This window comes from Acinonyx jubatus, chromosome D2, assembly GCF_027475565.1.
Source record: "Acinonyx jubatus isolate Ajub_Pintada_27869175 chromosome D2, VMU_Ajub_asm_v1.0, whole genome shotgun sequence".
Taxonomy (NCBI): Eukaryota; Metazoa; Chordata; class Mammalia; order Carnivora; family Felidae; genus Acinonyx; species Acinonyx jubatus.
In genome coordinates, this window is record NC_069393.1 from 7,364,874 (window position 1) to 7,391,613 (window position 26,740).

General features: G+C 46.1%; 1 protein-coding gene across 1 annotated transcript in view; it reads left to right on the forward strand.

Moving 5' to 3' along the window:
• The window catches only part of MTR (5-methyltetrahydrofolate-homocysteine methyltransferase), a 150,319-nt gene extending 131,612 nt beyond the window's left edge, over positions 1-18,707 (forward strand). The window contains exon 34 of the mRNA XM_053207418.1: positions 17,778-18,707. Within this exon, the coding sequence (XP_053063393.1) occupies positions 17,778-17,790 (13 nt within the window). The 3' untranslated portion in view covers positions 17,791-18,707. The remainder of the gene's footprint in view (positions 1-17,777) is intronic.
• Positions 18,708-26,740: the final 8,033 nt, after the last annotated feature.

Here is a 26,740-nt window from a genome sequence, read left to right on the forward strand (position 1 = left end):
TGTAAAGTTGTCTTTCTCTCTCTGTCAGGCAGAAGAGAATAACTAAATCTCCGGAAACTTTTGTCAATGGAGAAAGAACTTAAATCTGCATAACAACCATACCCTGGCCACCCTGCTTTGCCTGGTCACCTCCCATAACCTGCCTTCCTCTACCCCTAACACCTTCTTTTGTCTCTAACTGGAGACAAATACTGGAGTATTTAAGGTGGTGGCTTGGGCCACTTTGGGGAGTTACATGTTGTTAAACTTCTGTTTGTTTTTGTCCTGTTAATCTGTCTTATTTGGGGGGGGGGGGGGTTGGGTGTAGTGATGGTGTCACAGCCTAGAAACCCAGATGGGCAGAGGGAAAATTATTTTTCTTCCCCTCCAGTATACCCCATTTGAACTGAGGGAAGCTGTCAAGATGTGCCCAAAGCCTGCTCACCTGACCATCCTCTGTGGCCAAGTTCACTTTGAGTGGCAGCATCCTGGGTTGGTACAGGGAAGCCTATTATTGTGATCTTCTTCCAAAGCCCTAGATGAGGAGAGAGGAAGACACACCTTTCCTCTTCTTTCTATGGCCCCTCAGAGTGGAAAAGAGGGATTTAAATTTGTCTGTCCTCTTCTTTTGGTTACTATATGAGTGCCCTAGGGCTGCCATAACAAAGCACCACAAAGTGGGTGGTCTAAACAATGGAAATGTATTGTCTTTCAGTTGTGGGGCTGGGAGTCTGAGATCAAGGTGTTGGTAGGGTGGGTTCTTTCTGAGGGCTGTGCGAGAAGACTCTGTCCCAGACCTGTCTCCTTGACTTGTTGATGGCCATCTTTATGTTCATAGGCATTCTGCCTGTATAGCCGTGTCCAAATTTCCCCTTTTTATAAGGACGCCAGTCATGTTGGATTAGGGTCCACCCTAATGACTTCATTTCAGCTTCATTACCGCTGCAAAGACCTACCTTCAAATAAAATCACATTCTGAGGTACTGGGGTTTAGGATTTCAACATATCAATTTGAGAGGGGAACACATTTCAACGTATAGTCATATTCTGCCTCTACCATGGAGGAACCCCGGTCATGGTATTCTCTCCATGAAGTGGTTGTTATGGGCAAGTGGGTTACCTCTTCTTCATTGTGTGGATGCCTCTATGACCTGAATCACTCAGGCTTAATAGTTAATATTCCAACGGAGGAGAGAAAGGTGTTTAATCTTTTATTAAAGCTGCAGCCTTATTGCAAGACTATTACTGCCTTTGTAGTTAATCCTACTTTACATGTCAAAAGCTGAGTATTAAGCTGTATATATCTTTATACTTTTTCTGTGACATGTTTAATCTTCCCCATAAACATCCCCTCCTCCCAATTTGTGCCTTCCCCTAGGAAAATGGATGCCCCAGACCAACTAGGACGAAGGTCATGCAATGAGAAAGGTAAAAATATCAAATATTACTAAGTTTTAAAATATTATCCCCATTCCAATACATTGATGGATGAAGCCAGTATCCTTTGGAAGGAAGTTTGCCAAGCTGATTTTTAATCAAGTATTTATTGAAACCCATGGATCTTGATTGAAGAGAGAATCTGGTGTTCAGTTTGTAAATATGAAATTGGAAAAAAAAAAATGTAATGCAGGGGAGGAATTGATTCCAGAAGCTGAAGAGGTAAGCTCAACTTGAGACAAAATGTTAAAAGCAAACATAGATGGAACATGAGGTGGTTTTAAGTCTTGATCCCTTTTCTCCCCTCCCCCTCCTTCCTTGATTTTCCTCTCCTAGCCCCTTCTCTCTCTTTAATTTTCCTTCTGCAGAGCCTGTCTGCATGCCCTACAGCTGGGGACGGAACATTTAGTACTGGGATTAACTGCATATGAGCTGAAAGAGCTTTTACGCATTGCTGCAGAGCTAACTAAAATTTGTGTTGCTTTTGGTTTCCGTTTTTATTTAAAAAATATTAAGTGCACCACTGGGGGCACCTGGCTGGTTGAGTCCATGGGGCGTGCAACTCTCGGTCTCAGGGTTGTGAGTTCCAGCCCTACGCTGGGTGTAGAGATCACTTAAAAATAAAATCTTAAGGGGCGCCTGGGTGGCTCAGTCGGTTAAGCGTCCGACTTCGGCTCAGGTCATGATCTCACGGTCCGTGAGTTCGAGCCCCGCGTCGGGCTCTGTGCTGACAGCTCAGAGCCTGGAGTCTGCTTCAGATTCTGTGTCTCCCTCTCTCTCTGACCCTCTCCCATTCATGCTCTCTCTCTGTCTCAAAAATAAATAAACATTAAAAAAATAAAAATAAAATCTTAAAAAATATATAATATTTCACCATCCAGAGAAAACTGTTTCTCCTAATGTCCCTTTTACTCCTATTTTAATACAACGCATTTCATTTTTCTATAACATGCTCTTGACGTACCCGTATACATAAATATTTCTGTGATATTGTAAGCTTGGGCCGCATACCAGTTATATCTCCTGATTCCCCACTTCTCATTCGATTTCCTATGCGACAGCATAATTGACATCATAATCACTTTTAATATTTGCATCATGTCTCAACACACTGATTTCTTCTCACTTCTCATTTTTCTCTGTGGCACAATTTGATAGTATCTAGTTCGGCAGTTTAATGATGACAGCCTTCCTCGAACATCTTGGCTTTTATCCTCCCACCCCCATTGAGTTGGTGGCTTAGGACATATTCCTTGCTGTGGGATTCTGGGGTCAATAATTATAAACACTCCCCTGGCTTCTGATAATTAATTTAATTGGGAAATGAATACTGAATTTTACAAAGAAATGGTCATGCAGATAAAATTGCACCCATATTGCTGGTTTTGCAATGGCAGACCAGCTATCCTGAATCACGTTCATGCTATATAAACCTAGCCTTCCAAGTACATGTTTGCTAAATGTGTCAGTCTTCGTGTGAGTAGTGTGTTCTTGGCTTTGGAGAGCTACAGTATTATGCCTGAGGGCAGGATTTCTGCTCTACTTCTGCTCCCTTTCAGTCCCTGGGACATTCATTCTTAGCCAGCTGGGAACTCTGATAAATGCATCCAGCCGGATTCTGGCTGCGTGAGGTGGAGCTTGGGAGGAGAGGTGGTGTCTCTAGTGTACTCATGTCTTTTTCCAGAATATTTCTGTAGGTGGAAGGAGTAGGTAGTGTTGTCAAGGCCTGAGAAACAGGACGCAGCTGCTTCTCAGAGCTCTGTGAGGAGACGGGAGGTGCACTTGTGAGCTGCTGTTTTTCCTCTTTCAGACGAAGCCAGAGTTGAGATATCTCACTAATGGAGTTCTCTGGAGAAACAGAGGTTGCCTTTCATGCTGCAGCCTGCTGCCGACTCTTAGATACTTGCAGCAGCTGGCAGGGCTGCTGACAAACATGTCCAGAGATAGGTTTGAAAGAGAAGGGAGATAGAAATGACTCTTCCTTGCCGCCCTTCCTTCCTTCCTTCCTCCCTCCCTCCCTTCCTCCCTCCCCCACTCCCTCCCTCCTTCCTTCCTTCCTTCCTTCCTTCCTTCCTTCCTTCCTTCCTTCCTTCCTTCCTTCCTTCCTATTTTATCTTTCTCCTTTTTTAAGCATTAAAACACTCAGAACATTTTCCTTCATGGGAAGAGCCAATTCTACGCTGCACACTTGAGAACAAGACATGTAGCTCCATTACAACGAGCAGTGGGAAAATGCCAGCTTCTAGGCCCTTCCCCAAAGCTGGATGCAGGCAGCTCCCTCCCCCCCCCCCCCCCCAGACTTTCCCAGCTGAGATGGACTGAACCCGGAAGCCGGCATGGAGCCAACAAGTGATGAAGGCAGGTGCTTGGTCTCACAGTATGACACCTGCTTTCTAATCAGCTGTGGAAGGAGAATGCTGTTGTTCACCTTCAAGTGATAGGTGATGAGGCTGGGCTTGGCTCTATTAAAGAAGCAGCAGTGTCTTATTCCAGAAGTGATTCCAGGTTGGATGGGCATGGCCACATCCCCCGGGTATACTATAAACCCTATGGAAATAGGCTTAGAACAGTGCACATAGGAAGTACCTGATAAAAATGAGGCACAATGGAATACTACTCAACAATAAAAATAATAAACTGCTAATACATGCTGCCTCATGGAGAAGTCTTCAAAACATTATGCTAAGAGAAAAAAAAGCCACACAGGAAAAACCACATGTTACATGAGATTTCCAAAAAAGGAAAAGATATAAAGATAAAAGCCTATCAATGAGGACCTCAGGCTGGGAAGAGAAGATTGAATACGAATGGCCATGACAGAACTTTTTCAGGTGTTGGAAATGTTCTAGAACTGGATGCTTCTCAATGGTACTGATGTTGCAGCATTCTGTACATTGATTAGGAACAATTGTAGTGCAATCCAAAAAGATATATGCATTCCTATGCTTACTGCAGCATTATTTGTAATAGCCAAGATATGGAAGCAGCCCAAACGTCCACCAGTAGATGGATGGATAAAGAAGATGTGGTATATATACATATGTACCATTATATATATAATATATATGGGATATATATATATTATATATATGTATATATAATATACACACACACACAATGGAATATTATTCAGCCATAAAAAATGATATCTTGCTATTTGCAACAACATGGATGGAGCTAGAGGGGATAATGCTAAGTGAGATAAACTAGACAGAAAAAGACAAATACTGTATGATTTCCCTTATGTGCGGAATCTAAAAACCAAAACAAACAAGCAAACAGAAAAAACAGACTCTGGAATACAGAGAACAAACTGGTGGTTGCCAGAAGGAAGGTGGGGGATGGAGAATGGGCGAAAGAGGAGAAGGGGATTGGGAAGCATAAATTTCCAGTTATAAAATAATTAAGTAACGGAGATTAAACATACAGCATATGGATCATAGTCAATAATAGTATAACACATGGTGACAGATGGTGACGACACTCACCGTGCTGAGCACTGCATAACGTATAGACTTGATCACCATGTTGAACACCTAAAACTACTATAACATTTTATGTCGACCATACTTCAATAGTAAATTTTTAGAAACTGTAGTGTACCATTAGAATGAGTGTATTTTTATGGAATGTACATGATACTTCAATAAAGCATCACAGAAACTAAAAAGAAAAAAGCAAACTTAAAATTCTCGAAGGAACGAAGGAGGGTGTCACATCCATAAAGCTGTTGATCATGAAGTGAGGACATGTGACTTTGAAGAAAGCCTTTTTGGATACCTTGAAAACAGCACAATTTTGCAAAAGCGATGTATTTTTCATTGGCAACACTGGAAGTCAGAGTATGGGGAAGGAATATGTATAAAGTGCCGAGGGAAAGAATGTGAGCTGTAATTCTATCTCTGGCCAAATAATCACTTAAGAGTTGGAGTAACTGGCATTTTATGTCATATAAGGTCTTTATAAAGTTGTCACCCATAGATTTTGTATGGTTGTATTCCAGTTAGCAGATAGGAGAGTCCAGCAGCAAGACGTGTTATACAAGGTGTAACAGTGGGAACATGTAAGTAAAGTGTACTTTTTAAAAGTGTTTATGTATTTATTTTGAGAGAGAGAGTGCAAGCAAGGGAGGGGGGCAGAGAGAGAGGGAGAGAGAATCCCAAGCAGCTTCCATGCTCAGCGTGGAGCCGGACGCAGGTCTCTTAATGCAGGGCTTGATCTCATGACTGTGAGACGATGATGTGAGCCAAAATCAAGAGGTGGACGCTTAACCAACCGAGTCACCCAGGCACCACTGTACTTTTGTTTCAAATTCAGCCTTATATTAGAAAGATAGACCTCAGTTTGCAGGTTATGCATGTAGTGTGTAGAGATGAAACGAGAAAAAGTGTGTTAAGGATCCTAGTTTATCCTGGGGGAGACTGTTGAACCACATAAAACTACCATCTTCTGCAAATAAGAAATGACCCAATATTGGCAATTTTACATGGTTCAACCAAATCAATACTGATTTACTCTTTAAAAGTATCCACAAAAAGAATAGAAATGGAATAGATATTCAAATCAATAGAGGGAGAAAGGGGGTATTTCAAAAAAAAAAAAAAATAAGCAGGGATGTTGAAGATGCTTTGGGTTGGAGCCATGCCTGGCTGACTTCAGGATCCCCACTTTCACCGTGGGGTGCTAGGAGCCCACCCTAGTGGTCCATGCTGGGTGCTGCAACTTCCTCCCTTCTGACCAGAAATGTATGAACAGTGCAGATTGAGAAGCTGATACACATTCTAGCCTCTAGGAGACCTTCTGGTTCTCAACTCTCTGCTCTCTAAGGGGTGGAAACTCAAACCCGTGTTAGGGATGAAATGGGATCTGTGGTCATGGACCCCTCCCACCCCCATACAATAGGTGGAACTTCTAGTTAGAGGTGCTGAGGGACTCTCAGCCTCTGTCCTGTGCTCTCGGGTGGCTTTGTCTCACAGCCAGTGCTCTGAACAGGTAGAAATAGGCTCTGGTTTGGGAGGAGGGGGCCCTCCAGGCCCCCACCCCCAGCCCAAACAAGGAAGGCCAAATGGAGCCCAGGGTGAGGTCTAGAGAAAAGAGACCCAGGGTGCTGCTGAGGAGGCTTCTGCTCTAGACTAAAAGGGGCTCAAGGGGCTCACCCCATGTTCATTAACTGGGGCTCTCCAGAGAACCAGAGCCATGGGGGGATGCAGAGGGAAGAAGGAGAGTCTGAAATTGACTGTATGGAATTGGCCTACTTGGCCATGGAGGTGGCAAGTCCGCAGTCTACAGGCTGGAGACCCAGGGAAGCATTCATGCTTGCAGCTGAAGGCTGAAAGCCATCTGGAGGCAGAAGTTCTTCTCCTTCAGGGACCTCTTCTTTGATTGAATGACCTACCTTCATGATAGAGGGAGATCCGCTTAACTCAAAGTCTTCCCACTTAAATGTTAATCTCACCTGAAAAAAATACCTTCATAGTGACATCTACACTCATGGCTGACCAAATGTCTGGGAACCGTGGTCTAGCCGAGTTGATACATAAAATTAACCATCACCTTAAGGTTGGGGCCAGCTCCTCCAGGGACAGGGCAGCTGGAGACTCCACGTGTTCCTTGTGACTTTGGGGCTGCGGCAGATGAGAAGATGAGATCCCATGCTTCTGAGTCCTGCTTGGGGGTCCTTATGTGAATACCAAGTACACATGACTCTGCCTCCCTACTCCCTCCCTCCCTGCCTTTTCTGAAATAACATGGGAAATGTTCTCTAACCCTGTTGGTATTAGGAGGTAGTTTGGTGATGTGCAAAGTCCACAGGATTTGGAGACAGGCAGGCGGACCTGGCTTCAAATCCAGGCTCCACCATTTATCAGTCATTGTAGGGCCTTGAGTAAGTAACCAAACCTCTCAGAGAATCAGGTTCTTGAAAATAAATCGAGAAGTTCTAGTGAGATAATGTGGGTAGGCTATGGAAAATAATAGGCAATCAACAAGAACTGGCCTCCCCACTCATCTGTAAGGCAAGAATAGGGGAGCTCTCCCAGGCCCAAGCGGGGGCACATGAAGATTATTTGGCTGCTTTAAAGCAAAAGATAACAAATGGAATTGTTAACTGAGGTTATATAAACACTGGTTTTTGGCAATGAATACAATTTCTTGGATACTTTCCTTCTGATGGTCTGTGTTTCCATGGGATGTGTACATTAGACACCAGAAAGACTTTGAACAGAGACTTCCAGGTTTATAGGCAAGCTCTGCCTGGAGCTGGCAGTGTAGTCTCAGCTGAGCCATTTCACTCTTTGTGGGGACACCTGTAAAGACAGGATTGGGCCTTGGTCTTAATTTCCTTTTCAGCTGTAATATTCCATGATTCTGCATGCCAGTGTTTGTGTTGTAAGATGTACAATAAGGTGTGCAATTTTATAGTTGGCCTGAAGCTGTGTTTAGGAGAGTTACAGTGCGATGTGACTCAGCCATGGGACTGCATAGCTTACAGGTGGAACATCAATCATTCCCAAGAGCGGATGCCTGGGTTTTAATGAATTTTGCCTCTTAGTTCTCTTTTTTTGTGTATTGGCACCCTGTTTTCTCCCTAATTACTTTTAATCTGGACATATTCAGAGTCTAGATTCTATTGACACAAGGTATACATTCTGAAGTCTTTAGAAATTAATTTTTCAGCTTGTTTGGAACTTCTGAATGCTAAACTGTTTGTTTTTTTTTTAATCTTGAAGAGTACTTTCCTTCCTTCCCAAAAAAACCTTTTCAATTTTTTTAAAGTTTATTTATTTTGAGAGAGAGAGAGAGAGAGCAAGCGAGCATGAGCAGGGGAGGAGCAGAGAGAGAGAGAGAGAGAGAGAGAGAGAGAGAATCCAAAGCAGGCTCCACACTGTCAGTGCTGAGCCTGACGTGGGGCTCAGACTCACGAACCATGAGATCATGATCTGAGCTGAAATCAAGAGTCAGATGTTTAACCGACTGAGCCTCCTAGGTACCTGTTAAACCTTTTCGATTTTTCATTTGAAAACATAAATTCAAAATTATGAAGAACAGGGTATTTTCTTGGAGGGAAGATACTATGTGTCTAATCTTGTTTTCTACAAGGTTAAAATTCATGGGAATTTGTCTGAGATGTCTCTGCTTTTAAAGTAGCCAGGACTCAGCCTTGATGTCCTGTGGTTTGAGTGGGCTCCATCTAGTAGTGCAACGTTAGGGCAGGTTGTCTGAGAGAAGGATGTGTCCGTGGTTTGAAGGAGAAACTCCCCCTATGCTACTACTGCTCATGTGCTATGCTTCTAAGACACAATCCCTAGGCCACAGAATGAGAAGCATGGACACTTAAATCCATGGGTAAATGAGGTGTAGTCTCACAGTTGGATCTATTTCTTCTTTTTTTCTATACTTTATTCCCTCTAAAAAAACACTGAGCTAGTACCCAGAACACATGACTTCCAGTTTGTACCCTGCTTCTAACTGACTGTGTGGCCTTTAGGATGTCACTCAACTTCTCTAGACATTAGTTTCCTCATGTGTGAATTAGAGCAATGGAGTAAATTGGGAACAGCAAATACACTATGCGCACATTACCGGTCACCCAACTCATGCAGGGAGCAGACATCACTAATCAATTGTAGCACTGCCAGCTGCATAATGGTTAATTGATCAGCATGGAAAAGGGCATCTATGTGTTGTCCTTGCATGAAATGTTATCTAAGGTCTGTGAAGGCAGTTTGTTTGAAATGTCAGAGAGTGGAATAGGTTGTCAGTGGGCCAGACTCTCATCTACCTAGAATTAGGAAAGTTGTACTTGAAGTAAGGGGGAGTGGCTAAAATGACCTTCAAATTACCCAACATGTCTCTAATCCTGTAGCAATTGAACTCAACCAAGACAACATCTGTTAAACATCTACTTTGATAAAACCCTCTGCAAGTGACAGTGGGGTGCAAAGACAGTTCCTGGCCTCAAAAAAGTCAACTAGAGGAAGCAGGTAGAATGGTCTAAGCATGAATAGCCCTATAAGCAATGTGTGGGAAGTGTTTTCTTGCCCAGTTCTGAATGCTTTAAATACAAAATCTTGTTTAGTCCTCTCAACGACTATGAAAGGAGGTATTTTTATTATCCCTGTTTTTCAGGATGAGGAAACTGAGACCCAGCGAGATTCAGAAAACTCCCTAAAGTCACACAACTAGTTAGTAGCAAGCTGGGACTAAAACTCAGGTTCTCAGGCTCCAGAAGGGGATTCTAAGGAGATTAGGCTCATTGTTAGAGAGGGCAACATCTGCCTCAGGAGATGAGAATGATTTTAATAGGCGAGGAAGAGAGTAGGGCCTTTCAGGCTGAAGGAATGGAGCCAGCGTGGGGTAGAGTCATGGAAAGGCAAGGAGAGCTCCAGGGCCAGCACTGACCACGTGCTCATGTTCTGTTTACCAACACTCCTGAGCAGATGCGAGTCCCCTGCTTGAGTGCAGGCTCAGTAATGTCGGTTCTGTGATGGCTGGTGCAATAAATTGTCAGTGCATGCAGTGGGTGATGAGGTCGGAGGTACCACTCCTGTGGGACTAAGAAGACCCATGATTGGCTGACCTGATTTAAGGGTGATAATTCAGGCATTAATGTGATGAGGGCAAGTGGGGCAGGAGGCTGGTAGAGTTGTCTGGGTCAGAGGAAAGGAGGAGACCCCAGATAAAGTATCTGTGAGACTGAGGGAAGGGTACTGACTTTTAGGGGGAGCCAGTGAGTGTGGATGGGCAACCTGAAGACTGCTCTTCATGGTCTGGGTGATGGAGATGATGGGACACACACATACGCACGTGGATGTGCACCCACACTCACACTTGTCTGTCCTGGTCTGACACTGTTGTCAAAATCATTCAATGGTTAAGTGAATTATGCTTTAGGGCAATGAGATTTGACTGCATAATATAGTGGCTCGTCAGATTCACTACATAGAAAGTGGATCCAACCAAATATGACCCTCCAGTTATTGAGTTATTGAAGCAGGTAGCATGTAAAGGGAGGTAGATATGCACAAAAACAAAGCTGGAGGGTATTGCGAACCAGGTATCCCTTCTAGAAGGTGCAGACTGTTGCCTCTGATCCCAGAGTTATTGATCTCAAACAGTGCATTTCCAAAGCATTAGGGAAATATTCTGTCTGCACACACAGTCAAGGCCAGGAAGCAGTGACATGGTGCAGAGATAAAGGTGATGTGAGAAACTGTCAGAATCAACATCAGGAGCACAGTAAACCTATGGGCTCGGCAGCTCCAGCCCAGTCACCACGACGAAGTCTGGGTGCTTGTCATGGGGAAGCTGCAACCAGGGCCTAGGAGCGGGTTCCTTGCTGGGACTGGTTTTCTCTGACAATAACCTGATGGAGGTGGTCAGATGGGCGTGACATGGATAGGAAGTTCTTGCTCCCTTACCGGCTTTGACTTTGGCATCAGCCAAACCCGGGGAGCCTCCATTTCTTCATCTATGACAAGGACATGAAGGATTGTTCCTTGTAAGTGGTGCAATTAGCACGTAGTTAGTGCTCAGGAAACATGAGCCATGGTCATCTAAGCATTAGACTCATTTAGAATTTCCCTGTGTCTACGTAGATTCTGTGCTTTAGATCTCAGATGATTCCAGGTAGACTTTTTATCCATCAGATTTTGGTTTATTTACAGTCGATTCTGGCAGGAGTCTTAGAAGTCATTTACTCTAACCTCCAGAAAGAATTCAGAGTATAATGCTTGTGCTTTCATTTGTATTTCTTACACCAAGCAAAGCCTCCCCACTGGGAGTAGATGTGTGACCCATACAGAAATCAAACCAACAGCAAGTCCCAACCAGGCAGCAGGTGGACAGTTTTCAAAGCGGCTGCTCACGCCAAGGTGGGTGGCTGTGGTAAGCACAGGGGGCTCTGTGGGGCGCAGGCCTTCTGAGTCATGGGGAGACTTTCCAGTAACATTCAGCCTGCTGTTTATTACCACTGAGATCTGGGGCAGGAGAGGGAGGGGGTGGGAGCCAGCGGAGAGAAAAAGAGATCTTTTACTCCCCCAGCAGAAACAAGTTTGCAGCACAAACATTGAAGATGGGCCACGTCGCCTTCTCCTCCTCCTCCTCCTCCTCCTCCTTCTTTTAAAGTTTCATCCATTTATTTTGACAGAGAGATAGAGCTGGGGAGGAGCAGAGAGAGAATCCCAAGCAGACTCCACATGGTCAGTGCAGAGCCCAACATGGAGCTCGATCCCACGACCGTGAGATCATGACCTGAGCTGAAGCCAAGAGTCAGACACTCAACCGACTGAGCCACCCAGTCACCCCGAGCCATGCCTTCTTGAAATCTAGGATTTTGACAAAAATTTGCAGCAGATAGGAGCAGGTGGAGCCAGAGCGATGGAGGTAATGATGAAAATTCTAGATGTAGCTTGAAGACCTTCACCTGTTAGGCTCTATTTGCTGGGCTAATGCATCCGTCACAGCAGGTTTGGGCGTGTCCCCACTGGTGGTTGGAGGGAGCTAGCCCCGGGGTGGGCAGGCACTATGGGCCACACAGGAAGGGAGGACAGCAGCTTCCCCCCCTCTCTCTCCCTTCCTCTGTATCTGCTAGAATAGTTCATGGCTACCAGTCTGCAGATCATTTCCCAGCCGGGCAGGGGTCCAGCCCCCACCCTGGCCTGGGTGGTTGGGTCCCTGAACTTCTTGGCCAGGTTTCGCGAGCGGCTGCTGCACAGGGTCTGAGCCCCGCTCCCAGCGGTTCCTGCTGCGATGTGGACAGAACTTTGCGGCTTCCGACCCTTGTCTTCTGAGGCATTGACTCCCTGCTGCCGCCCGCCATGTGTCTTCCCAAACCCTTGGTAGGGCAGGTCCGGGTGTGATTGTAGGTTAGCTACCGCCCTTGGATTCACTGATGGCAGCTGTCCACCCTGTGTGACAAGGAGGCCCTCTGTGTTCAGGTTGGTGCCCTCCACCCAGCTCTGTCTGGTTCGTCCCCCTCCTCCACTGAGAAATCCCTATCTCCTCTTCTGAATTACTGACCTGGAGCCTGAGAATTTTCTGCAGTTTATACCTTCGCTCTGTGATTTGTGGGGCCCAGCACAAAATGAAAATGCGGAGTCCCTTGTTCAGAAATTCTGAAACATTTCAGGATGGAGAAAACTGATCAGTAAACCGAGCATAGGGCCTTTCTCAGCTCCCCGTCCACAAAGCCAGCCCTGGCCTCACTGAACGAGGTGTGACACAGCTGAGGCCAGGGGCTCATTCAGAGCTGGTGCTGGGCCTACAAAAGGGACCTGTTCCTGTCCTGGGCGGTGGTACAGAATTGGGTCCCACACTGTGGTCGTCTGTTCTCTACCGTTGCATGTTGTATATGTGACTGTGCACTTAGGAAAACTTTATTAAATGATACACTGCTCGTTTTATAGTGCAGGGGGGCTGTCCTTAGTAAATAGCTTTTACTATTGTTGTCACTCTAAGTCCTATTTTGAAGAACCTCTTCAGGTACTGTTACAGTGAAAAGTCTAAATTGAGTGACTCTGAATGAAGTTGTACCTGAGTTTCTGTTGCAGATGGCCAGCTTGGTGAGTGGCCACCCAAATTCTCGAATAAGACAGAAGGAGCTTGGCCAGATGGATAGCAGTGACCACCTGAGGAGTTTGACCAGGTCACTCGTGATCCTTGTATATACCTTGGATTAATCCAGACCTGGCTTTGGCAAACAAAACAAAAACAAAACAAATGGGATCATACTGACTCAGTCAGCGGATGTTCTGTTCATCTAGATAAGTCTCTCCATCAGGTGTTCTAGGGCTTTGAGGGGGACCAAGATGCAGTTCTGGCCCCCAATCTCTATCCCAGTTGGGGTAGAGGTTGCGGTGTGATACCGCTGGGTTAAGGGGTGGTTTGGCCCTGTGTTCCCGAGAAGTCCAGCTCATGCCAGCTGTGGGAGGCTGCATAATGGTGGGATGAGCAAGGTGCCCAGGGTGGACCGCAGCAACCCTGGGCGGCCAGAGACATTGTCTTCAGTGGGTCTCGACGGTGTCGGGTCTGAGTCTGGGCTCTGGGGTTGCTGGCCTCGAGCAACGCACGCATCTTTTCTGAGATTCTGGTTCCTCATCCACAAGATGGAGAACTCATCTCCCTCACACAGTTGTCAGGATGAGATGCTGAACGTGAAAGCACTTTGGAGCCACATAATCCTCCATAAATGTCAGGTGTGAGTGCTGGCATGATCTCCCTCCTCCCCATTCTGTAGCTCTTCCTTCCAGTCTGACACACCATCCTTCCCACGTGCTCAGCTCTCGTAATTCTTTGGGAATCTTCTCCAGACCTTTCCCTTCTTGGGAAGAACCTATTTCTCATCTCTCCTCCAAACTTCGACTAGTCGGCAAAGAGTGGAGAATCAGATAAACTAATTTACGTTAAGGTGTGCATTAGTCTGCTAGTGTTGTTGGGATAGAATACCACAGACCAGGAGGCTGAAACAACAGCTACTTGTTTTCTCATGGTTACGGAGGCTGGATGTCCAAGATCAAGCTGCTGACAGGGTTAGTGTCCTTGGAGGCCCCTCTCCTTGGGGCGCAGATGGCTGCCCTCACATACTCTTTTCTCTGTGCTCGTGTGTCCGTGGCATCTCTTGTGTGGCCACATTTCCTCTTCTCGTGAGGATGTCAGCCGGGTGGACTAAAGGCCCACCATATGATATCATTTAACCTTAATTGCCCCTCTAAAGGTCCCTTCTCGAAACACGGCCACATTCTGAGCTTCTGGAGGTTAGAGCTTCATCATAAGAATTCTGGGAAACACAATTCAGCCCATAACAAAGCGTTAAGGATCAATGATCTTCTAAAGCGCCTTGCATTCACGAAGAGGATGCCGAAGGAGGAATCATAAAGGAAGATTCTAGCATCTCATGACCAGTTGGGTGTGGTGGGGGGTGGATTTCTGGCCGCGGATTTTCTTATCACCCTTCACAGACCAATATATAGGCAGCCACCTGCTCTGTCCATGAACACAGCTGACGCCGAGTAGATGGACCGCATTTCATTTTCTTCCTGGATTCCAGCGAAATATGCCACTCTCACCTCCCCGCCTCTAAGGAACACCAGTATTTTTTAAATAGTTCCTTGAATAGCAGCTGTTTCAGCCCTGCCTGGAGGATTGAGCCGTCAGCCTTGCCAACTGTTGAGTACTACAGGGAGAGGCGTTCTGTGACTCTGAGAAAGGAAGAACTCCAGAGTGCCCCCTGGCAGGGCACAGCCACGAAACAGCCACTTTTCACAGTCACGAAGCCGGCCCTGCTCCAGCCACAGCGAGTGCTAGAGAGAAATTACTCGCTGTGGTTTGGGGGGGAAGCAACAGAGGGGATTTGTTTCTTTTTTTCTTTCTTTTTTTCTTTTTAGCTTTCTGCAGAAACAGCAGGGTTCTTGCCGTGGGTCATTCAGAGACTCGGCGCGCTAGAATCTGGATACGTTGTTGGCAGAAAACAGCAAGCTGAGCCCAGTGGCTACCACTGTCCTTTGTAGGGGGTGTTAGGAAGTCCACCTGTTCCCCCAAAGAGATGGGACTTCCTCACATATCTATGACTCCCCCTTTCATTATCCCCTTGCTTGTAGAAAATGGGTATGAGTGAGTGAGTGTGTGTGTGTGTGCACGCGCGTGTGCATACACAGGTACACTAACAACTGTGCCATTTGAATTCAGAGATCTGCTGGAGCTTTTAGAAACAAAATACTCAACAAATGCAAAATAATTTTATCTTGCTAATCAGAAAGGATGTCCTTAGCCCTTGTTAATGTGGGAGGAATGCCCTTTCATGGCTACATACACACACACACACACACACACACAGCTAATTTTATGCATTAAGAAATACATGAAATATTCTCCAGCCTCTCTGTCCTTCTTTCACAGAAAATGTGATGCTCGCTGTGGCCTCCAGGCCATCGTCATAAGCATTGCTTTCTCTAGTTTCATCCAGCTCTCAAGCTATCATCCAAAGCCTGTTGTCTGTTTCCATTTTCAGCACTCCGGCAGCCTGCTAGGGGCTGGCCCAAAATCCATAACTAACTGTAGTCTTTGCCAGTAGGAGTCACCGGCTGAATTCCCCGGTCAGACAAGACCTGGGGAAGCTTCTCCATCTGCCTGCAGTGGGGATCGGCCCTGTGCTGGCAGAATGGTGGCAGTTCAGAGAAGACTGGGGCCAGGCAGCTTTCCCCTAGGACGTGATCTGTAGTCACTTGCCAAGAAGCTTCCCTTGCCATACTGAGCTGCAGCTGTCTGGAACAAAGGAGTAGAGACAAGGTACATTCTCGGGGATAAAGAAGGTCACCACCTTCAGCAAAGATAAATAGGGGATGAGAAAAGGTGCAGAAAAGCTAAGGGGAAAGTAAGATTCCATCACCCAAGAGACAGAAAGGAAGGAAAGGTCTACCTGGTGCCTGGATTGAAATAGGAAGTAGATGGTGAGAGCAGACTGAACTAGGTCTGCATGGGCCGAGTCACACGGTGGTTGGTGACAAAGAGCCCCAGTGTTCAAGCGACAGGTTAATTTCTTGTGCGTGTGGCTTGTTGCTCGTAGATCAGCCAGAAGCTCTGTCTCTTGTGATCATCCAGGAACTGGGCCCATGGAGGCTCCGTCTTGACTTCTAGGTAAGGAGATGAGAACATGTGTTAAGTTTCTATTGAGCGCTGGGTCTTTAAGTTCCCTCACCAAATAGACACGTGACACATGTGACTGTCACATGTCACTACTAAGGTGACAGCTGGCTCACACCTAACTTCCAATCCTACCATGCTTAGAAGGAGAACAAGAGGGGCATCTGGGTGGTGCAGTTGGTTACGCGTCCAACTTTGGCTCAGGTTGTGATCTCGCAGTTGGTGGGTTCGAGCCCCACGTCAGGCTCTGTGCTGACAGCTCGGAGCCCAGAGGCCGCTTCAGATTCAGTGTCTCCTTCTCTCTATGCCCCTCCCCGACTCATGTTCTAGCTCTCAAAAATAAATAAATATTAAAAGAAGGAGAACCAGAAATTCGGGTGAATAGCACTAATGACTACCTTAGCAAGCATCAGAGAATGAGAGAAGGACAGAGGGAGACACAGTGAGTGGGAACCAGGATCACACGCATCAGCAGAGCTGGGTGGGCTCTGGGTAGGGACACCTGCATGTATCACGGAGGGCAGAAGTCTGGCAGGCAAGTGGTGTTACCATGTTTCTACACATGGAGTCTTGAGGTCAATATAACCTTGCTCCTTTTCAGCTGCTACATTGCCATCAGGGGACACACACACACACACAGCCATGAAATCTCATCAGCTGAGTAAATTCACCTTTGCCCCATTGTCTTTGTGTTTTCCACCTAGGACACCAGTTCAACTATGTCAGAACTTTTCACAATGTCCTATTTGTCTTGTCTCTTCTGTCTCTTTCTGTCTTTTTGTCTCTCTTTTGTCCCTCTATTTTTTTTCTTGCTTAGCTTCCAGTGTACATATTTTCTTTTCTGCTGTATCTAATCTGACACTAAACCCATCCAAAGTGGTCTTGATTTCAGTCGTGTTATTTTTCCACACTAGAATTTCCATTTGGCTCATCTTTTCTAGTTTTTAGTAGTAATTTCTTGTTACCCACCGCAATCTTTCATCTTGTCTTTTCTTTCTCAAACATATTTGTCATGGTTGTTTTGAAGTTTGTGTCTGTTTTATTATCTGGACCTGTTGTGGGTCTGTTTCTGTGGTCTATTTTTGTCTCCATTTTTCACCATGTTTATCTTCCTAGGCACCAAATTCTCTTCTAATGAGTGCCAGATATTGTATATGAACATCTGCAGAGAGAATTTGAGGCTTTTAATGCTGTGATTGTTCTTCCAGAGAGGATGCACTTTTGCTTCTGGCAGGCATCTGGGCTACAAACACTCCTAATTCCAAGTTGCCTTAATTCAATCGAGGATTTAGATTATTTGAAATTGAGCTTCAGACCCTGAGGGGGCTGGTCTGTCGGTTCACACTTATTTCAAAGGCAACTGATAGCCTAGGGTATTTTCCTGGGCTCCCCTCCCCAGCAGTCTCTGAAACCCATAGTGTCTCTGTCTCTCTCTGTCTCTTTCTGTTTCGTATCGAAGTATAGCTCGCAAAACATTACGTTAGTTTCAGGTGTACAACATAGTGATTCGACAACTCTCTAGGTTACGCTATTATGATATCATTGACTGTATTCCCTATGCTCTAGCTTTATTCCCATGACTTATTCAACCAACTGGAAGCCTGTGTCTTCCCACCCCTCTTCACCCATGTTTGCCCATCCCTCCCCAGCCCCCTCCCCTCTGCCAACCATCGATTTGTTCTCTGTATTTGTAGGTCTGATTCTGCTTTTTGTTTGCTTTTCAGATTCCACCTATAAACAAAATGACGTGTGGAGAACGCTGCTCAGTGTTGCAGGCTCTCAGCTTCCACCTGCAGAATTTACCAACGCCTCTAGGGGCAAGTGGTCCCAGATGCCAGACTCCCCCCTGGGCCTCCTTTCTTCCTTAGAACTGTGATTCCTCGCTGCTTCGGTGGCTCTCTGATGCCTCCCAACAGATGTAGTTTTAGTTGCACCAGCCTCGCTCGCTGTTCTTGGGGGAAGAACCACTTCCAGAAGTGGAAATTTGGGAGGTGACATTTGGACCAAGACCTGAGTGAGAAAAGGCTGGCATCGTCAGGACCCGGGATCTGGGGAAGAGTGCTAAGGCCAGGAGATATCAAGAACAGTAACTTGCAGTGAGTGAAAACGTGGCTATCTGTGTCCAAGGAGTAGACAGGCTATTGTGGGTGAGGATCGGTAAATGAGGAGGAGAACGGTAGGGTGAGAGGCCAGCTAGGTAGCCGGGGCCAGACCATGTGGGTGCTGGAGGTCATGGAAAGGAACACAGGCCCTTCCCTTAAAGAAGATTCAGAGGGATGTGGACACATGTGTTCGTGGAAAGGGCTCCTTCTTCTTGGAACTGGCATCGTAGAGTGGCTCATGGATTTGTTCAGTTCCCAAACACTTGCAATAAATGATCCAGTGGTCCTACGTGTAGATCTGAAAACCAACGAGAATTCCTAAGTTTTTGGCTTATTCATAAACCAGGCAGTTTCCCTCCATCAGAGCACATTGCTAGAGAGAGCAAATGGGAATAAACTCAGAAATGCCATTCGTTGGCAGATAGTAGCTGCTGGGATGCTAGGGAAATGGCCAGTTGATTGGATGCTTTTCCATCCTCCTTTTTTCTTTTCCTTCTTCCTCCTTCTTTCTCTCCATTACCTGTTGCTTCCATGCCATCCAGTGTGCCATCCAAAGTCCCCACAATGTCCAGGCCTTCCAGAAAACTCAAGCTATGCCTCCTGTTCCCTGAGCTTTATGACTCCATTTACTGATGGAGCTCTCTGCCTTGGAAGGTAAGAAATACACATTGAGTAAGTGTGTGACTGAGTGTCTAGGTAAAGCAATTCACAAAAAGGTCTAACTATACTTGACTGTCTCTGGACAGCACAGTTTACCTAAATGAACTTATTATTTCTAGATGATGTATTAGAGCTAATTTTGAGCAGGATTTCAACATAGTTTTCTTTCCTTAAGAAACCTTCCAGGGAATAGAATGCCTGTTCTCAGCCCAAGTTGAGACAAGTTATCTCCGTTCCTCTCTCACTGTTTGGAAGTGGCTCGGCACCTCACGAAACTTAGGAGACAGAGGTTACTGCTTCTGGGGACACGCCTTGGTGTGGGAAGGAAGGTACTAAAACATTCAAAACTGGAAGTCATGTCTCCATAAATTCGAGGGACTCACATTGTTTTCAGTTCATAGGGACTTGAAATCAAGGACTCAGAGTCCTACTTGTAGATTGAAGATGTTATCCTTGGTTCTGAAGTTTTGGTGTTTTCAGAAACCAGGGAGCTTAGCTACAGAACCTCCTGCAATATGTACCTGGCAGGCCAAACGTGAAAGAGGGAACCTGTGTCCTAAAGTTCCTGCTCCTGTTTAGCCGGTGACACTTAGCAGGGTCGATCTCCTTCTATATGCTTGAGGATCTTAATTTCATATGGTCATATGATTGGTCTGAATCCAGGAATGGATGGCTGCAGGAGTTTTCCACCAAAAAATATCTCTGAAAGAGTGAGGGGGGAAAAAAGGACAAGAAAAACATCTCTGTTTATATTAACATTTTCTCAAATGGCATTATCTAATAATGTGTCCTTCAGGCTCATCCCACCCATAGTCAAGATTTCTGGGCCTGTGAATGCATCTTGTGCAGGAAATTCCATCCATTCCATTTAAGGGGGTACAGCATGCCTTGTCATGCTCAGCTAGGTGTTTCCTGCCTCCCCTATTTGACTGATGATGTGCCCTTGATACAGCTGTGTGTGCGATCCACTGTCCTTTCTGGAAGCGCTAACTCGTTCTCACTCCAGAGCCCTTCGTAGAAGACATGTCTACTTGCTTCGTTGCTTCCTGCGACATGTCCAATTTGCTGAGCAGCGTTCTGATCGTGTCATTCCAAACTTACCAGGAAGTTATCTCCATACTGAGCTCTTTGACAAGAGAATTCGGTGACAGCAGTATGCAAGAACAACAGCTCTGGGCTCCAGAAATGGCGCTGTTTTCCTTCCCCATAGCTTCAGCTCAGGCAGTTAGGCTCACAGATGGCAGCACAACAGAGGGCCCTCCTGGGAACGTTCTTAAATCTGATTCTAGAATCAATACACATAGCACAGGAAGTGCCTGCAAACAAATGCCTTGCATCCATGAGGATGAGGCTCTGTTCCCCGCCTGACCTGCGTCATCGGAACATGGCCCGTCCATCTGAGCAGAGCTAGGTGAGAAGCATCTCATGGGAAGGAAGTGAGCAGTGGATGAGGCAAAGTGATTTACTTGAGGTTAGTTCACAAAGCAGTGCCAGATTTTCCTGAGAGAACCTAACCTCCTCTTCCCCAAGCTCAAGACACGGAAGCCTGCAGCTAGCCAGCACGAAGGGTCTGAGGGGCCAAGAATTGATTCACTGATACATTGAGTGACTCTTTTGGGAGGGAGGTAGGGGCATCTCTCATGCCAGGAATTGAGAACACAGCTGCCGACAAGCTGATGTGTCCCCATTGTCACAGAACTTTCATTCTATGAGGAAAGACAGACAACAAATAAAAAACGGACACACAACGTTGTGATCAGTACTGCGAAGGAACCCCACAAGATGAGGCTCGAGAGTTTCAGAGAGTGGTCAGGGAGGTGCCTCTGAGGAAGGAACATTCAGGACTCCAAGATCAAAGGAAGAGCTGGAGCCAGCCAAGCACAGGTCAGAGAAGTAGGGGAACGGCTTGGCATGTTCCAGAAACTGTCACAATATCAGCGAGCCTGGCAGTGTGGGGAGCAAAGGGCAGAGTGGCAAAAGATGAATGGAGACAAGGGAGCTGCCAGCCTGGATTCTATAACAGGTTAGGGGCTTTGATTTTACTCTGGGCACCCACAGAGGCTAGTGAAGCTTTCCAAGCAGGAGTGGCTGGCCACAAGTTGATTTGTCCCTTTAAAAGACCATTCTGGATACATGTGGAAAACTTAGACTTTGAGGGGCCAGAGTGGCAACGGGAACTTCTTGCATCACCGAGAGATGGCGGGGGTGTGGTGGACCAGGTGGTGGGCCATGGGGTGGCGGGAGTGGGCAGAGTCTTGTTATATTTTGGGTGTAGAATTGGCAGGACATCCAGATGGTGGGCTGTTCGGTGGGCAGGATGAGAGGATGGAGGAGCCCACGGTGTTACCTAGATTCTTGGCATCAGCAACCATCTGAATCGAGAGAGATAGCAGAGGCCACTCTCAAGGCGGGGAAGACGCGGGGAGGGACGGGTTTGCATCTCCTCTCCAAACGCACAGGTGAAGAAAGCTGTTGAACGTATACATTTGGCGCTGAGAGGCGTTGTCTGGGTTGAAGATAACAATCTGAGAGTCATCGAGATGTAAACGGTATTTAAGGAAATTGGAATCAACTAGACTGCCAGGGAAGAAAGTGTAGCAAGAAAGCAGACACGAACCTGCAGCACGTCAGAGTTTCAATGTCTTACAGGGGAAGGGAAGCCCATGGGGTGACTAAGCATAGTCTGTTCATTTCCTGTTGTACTGTAAGCAGCACCACAGACATGGTGGAAAGGCATGTGAATGGGAGAAAATATTTGCAAGCCACAAATCTGGTAAGGGGTTCACATCCAAAATGTACAAGGACTCCTACAACTCAATAGCAAAGAAAGAAAGAGAGAGAGAGAGAGAGAGAGAGAGAGAGAGAAAGAAAGAAAAAGAAAGAAAGAAAGAAAGAAAGAAAGAAAGAAAGAAAGAAAGAAAGAAAGAAAGAAAGAAAAGAAAGAAAGAAAGACCCAAAAGATCCAATTAAAAAATGAGCAGAGGAACTGAAGAGGCATTTTTCAGAAGGAAACCTACAAAGGGTCCAGGAAAAGATGCTCAACATCCATGATCGCCAGGGAAATACAGATGGAAACCACAATGAGGTCTCACCTCTCACCTGTTAGCACGGCTGTCATAAAAAGACAAGAGGCAACAAGCGTTGGCAAGGGTGTGGAAGGAAGGGAACCTCGTGCACTGGTGGTGGGAATATGAATTGGTGCAGCCACTGTGGAAAACAGTATGGAGGATCCTCGGCAAATTAAAAATAGCACTACCATATGGTCCAGCTCTGGGACAAGCCATGTGCCAATGTGACTATGCCAGGTGGAGAGGACCTGGCGAACAGAGCCTCTGAGGTTTGAGAAACTGTAAGAAGGCCAGTATAAGTAAGGGGAATTAGAGAGAGAGAGAGAGAGAGAGAGAGAAAACAAGGAGATAAGGTCAAAATGAGAGGTTTGCCAGATCACACAGGACCAAGTAGGCCATGATAATGATTTACCCAGGGTGTGATGTGAATTCCATGGGGCTTTTGAGGAGTAAAATACAACTTGTGATTTTTAAATTAAATTTTGAAATTTTGAAATGATTTCAGATTTACAGAGGAATCGTGAGGATAGTAGAGAGAATTCCCGTGCGCTCTCTGCTGGTGTTCAGCCCAGCTTGCTCCTAACGTTGGCTTAATTAAGAGGCACACAGGCATTGCCATGGTATTGGGACACAGTGATCCAAGGGATAGTTTCATGGAGGACCCCACTAAGTACAGGTCAGGATTTGCAGGTCGATTCCCAAACTACCGTCACCCACTGATCCTTAGTTTGCCCCAATTCCCAACAGGAAGGGGCACATTGCTCAGCAGTGTCTACCCCACCTGCCTTTCTCAGGGACTTTGTGGTCAGAACTCTCTTCCTACACTCCAAGATGCCAAGGTTTCAGAAAAGGAAAATTTTTTCCTGAGTCATCAGGATTCTCTCGTTGGTGGCGCCTTGCAAGAGGCACTTTTCCTCTTCTGTGCCCAATGCCTCCCTGGGATTCTGGACACGATTCCTTCTTTCTTCTCTGTTTCCTTCCTTCCTCCCTTCCTCCCTTCCTCCCTCTCTCCTTCCTTCCTTCTTTTCTTCCATCTTTCCTTCCTTCCTTCCTTCCTTCCTTCCTTCCTTCCTTCCTTCCTTCCTTCTTTCCTCCCTTCCTCCCTTCCTCTCTCCCTCTCTCCCCCACTCCTTCCTTTCTTCATTCCTGGGATTCACATGCTCATTGGGATTTTCTCTGCCATCTGCCGTTGTGGGTGAGCAGGAGTGAGCACCCACCCAGCCACTTGTCCGGCTGCCCCTCCTTGCTGGCAAACAGGGCCCCTCATGGCACACTGGTGAGGAGAGGTCACGGTGACCACAGGAAGAATTTCATCTTCTAGCATCATCCCCCATCTCACAGCTTGGATCAGTTGCATGCTTTGCTTTCCTGGCTTTTGTCAATCACAGACTTCGAGGGCTCTGTTTCTGGTAGAAGAGGGGGAGGCAGTGGAGGCCGGGAGAAAGACACCCTGCATTCCACAAATATAAAAACGTAAAAATATCTCTTCTCAAGACAGAGTGATAAGAAACTGCAAAACCTGGTGGTAGAATTCCTTTTAGGGAGGAAATGGTTTTTAGCACAGCAGTGTGATAAACCTTTTGGCCTGTGAAATGATAGCTGTCAGAGGTGGCTTGGGTGGGTCAAGGGAGCTGCAAGACATTTGAATACCTCTGAGCGAGGGTTTCAGAGAGCTGGTGGCAGGGACATAGGGGACATCCAGGGAGAAAGAAGGGCCAAGAACCAAGGCAGGATGCTGGCACCTGGGGAGAAGGGGCCACTCGTGGTGGGAACAGCTGAAGAGCTCTGAAGGGCAGGGATGTCTAAGGCTCTCCTCTACATGATCTGCTAAACTGGCTGACACTGTAAACACCTGCCCTAACTCCCAGAATCCTCAGCAAAGTCCACCATGTAAATGGTGTGGGTTGTAAATCAAGGAAAGGGGCTGCTTTTGCTCTCTGCTTCCTCTGTAAAGTTCTCTGCGTGCCATTTTCCTGGTCCTGAGAAAGAGGAGAAGGTCAGCACACTGATTTGTATCATGCCCCCCAGTGTCTCACTTCTGTGGTAATTCTTCCCATATTAGTTAATTAATTAATTATTAAAAAAAATTTTTTTAACGTTTATTTATTTTTGAGACAGAGAGAGACAGAGCATGAATGGGGGAGGGTCAGAGAGAGAGGAAGACACAGAATCTGAAACAGGCTCCAGGCTCTGAGCAGTCAGCACGGAGCCTGACGTGGGGCTTAAACTCACGGACCGCGAGATCATGACCTGAGCCGAAGTTGGACGCTTAACCGACTGAGCCACCCAGGCGCCCCAATTTTTTTAATGTTTATTTATTTCTGAGAGAGACAGCATGAGCCAGGGAGTGGCAGAGAGAGAGGGGGACAGAAGATCCCCAGCAGGTTCCGAGATGACAGCAGTGAGCCCGATACAGGGCTCAAACCTGCAAACTGTGAGATTATGACCAGAGCCAAAGTTGGATGCTCGACTGACTGAGACAGGTGCCCCCCTTTAATTTATTTTTAATTTTTTGGTTTATTTATTTATTTTAAGAGACAGAGACAGCATGAGTGGGGGAGGGGCAGAGAGAGCAGGAGAGAGAGAACCTTAAGCAGGCTCTGCACTGCCAGCACAGAACCAGCTGTGGGGCTGGAACTCACGAAACCATGAGATCATGACCTGAACTGAAACCAAGAGTCAGAAGCTTAACTGACTGAACCACCCAGGTGCCCCATCCCCCTTTTAATTTTAAGATAAGAGCTTTGCCCTTACAGGAGGAAAGCCTACCATTTCAGGTTGCCATTATTTTTTATATCATTTGGTAAAGAAAGAGTTCAAGCTTCGTCGGTGAGTATAAAATCAGTAAGTTTTATGATCTCATAGTCAGATCTACCAGAGAGCCCCAGGAAAGGGAGAAGGGCTTAGACGTTAGTGATGATTTTCCATCACAACAATCCAGTTAGATAGGAGAAGTGGGAGTTGGGGCAGCAGCTTGGTTCAAAAGAATGAAAATGAGAAATGGATTTTGAGCTGAGTTTAATGAGGCTGCTGCAAAGGTTGGCTTTAGGTCTAGGCTAACTTGACATTTTAAGGAAAAAAATATCTAGGAAGAGAATCAGCAGCAAAGTAGATGTTGGTAGTACTAGATTCTAGGGGGCTGGGGGGGGGCACCACTAGGGAGATCAAAGACAGACTACAGAAAGTTAGGATGTTTGGTGGCCATTGGCCAGTAAATAACAAAAGAGGAGGAAACTACAACTAATCTGATTGTAAATTCCGTGTGGAACGAATTAATGCTTCAAACATCACTGGGGAGGGGTGTGGGCAGGATGGTGATAAATTAGTAAATTAGGAAGGTTTGCCTCCAGGTTTGCCTACGGTGGCTCCAGAGAAAATCCTTACCCTTTGTGGGCAGGGGGAGCTGGTCTTGACTTCCTGAGACAGAGTCCTCTGGGAATGGGCTACAATACCTTGAGGGCTCAAGAAAGTGATTCCTATTGCTTTTAATTCCTTTCCCTCTGGAATTTCCAGCAGCTGTGGAAGCAGGGACTGTGATAGGATAGCTTTGTTTTTAAAAATGAGATTTAGGTTTAGCTCCAACTCCTGCTTATCAGGATTTTGAGTAATTCAATCTCAATCATGCATTTTGGAGGAGGGGAGGGAAGGAGGTGGGTGGGGAGGGTGACCACCTCCTAAGATCATTCAAGAGTTCTTAGGGTTGGAGATAAATGTTTTCCAGAAAATCTGAAGGGAGACCGTATTAGTTTCTTGTGACTGCTCTAACAAATTAACCCAAACTCGGTGGCTTCAGACAAAAGAAATGTAGTCTCTTACTGTCCTTGTGGCCAGAAGATGTAAAGCAAGGTTGTTGGCAGGGCCACATTCCCTCTGAAGGCTCTAGGGGAGAACCCTTCCTTGCTTTGTCCAGCTTCTGGTGACTGTGGTGTGTGTTCCTTGACGTTTTTTGGCTTGTGATTGCATTGGTTCATCTCTCCCTCTGTCTTCACATCACCTTCTCTGTGACTTCTCTTCTGTGTCTTATTTTCTGTATCTCTTATGACGATATTTATGATGGTGATTAGTGCCCACCAAGATAATCCAGGCTTGTTGCCTCATCCCAAGATCCTTAACCACACCCTCAAAGATCCTTTTTCCAATTAAGGTAACACTCAGAGTTTCTAGGGATTTGAGATGCGTATTTCCTGGGGAGCCACTCTTCAGCCTGCCCCAAGGACCTTCTGGTTTTCAGTCTGCTTTTGCATAATTGAAATGCCACATTGCCCTGGGGCATATGGTTCTTACTAAAGCTGGGGCTCAGAGACCTCTCAAGGAGGCTCCCAAGCCTTGATGTTTGGCCATCTCAGGTCTCTTCAGGCAAGAAAATTCTACTCTATCCCCTACTCAGTCTCCAAGATCTTTCTGTGGACCCTAGACGTGTTGTTGCAAGCCCAGTCTCCATCCTCCAGCCAGCTTACTCCCAAAAAAGAACAGGCTGCCAAACAAACTGACTGTTGTCCAGCCACAGACACACCATCTAGAGGTTGTGGGGGTTTCTGGGGTCAGCCAAGAAAGATGTGAGCTAGGAAGTGACAGTAAAGGTTGGGTTATGGAAAGGCTAAAAGACATAGCAACGATGTGTTGGCCTATGGGTCCTTGAGGGTGTGGAAAACAAGCCAGCATGGAGAGTAATTACTTACAACAGATGGATGGGAGCAATGGAAGGAAGTTCATAATGATCATAGTAATCAATAATAATAGCACCCGGCAGGTGTGGACTATTAATTATGACTATACATTATGCTAAGCACTTTACAGGCAGGTACTTTGTTCGTCATCAAAACTTCCCATTTTACAGAAGAGAAAACTAAGACTCAG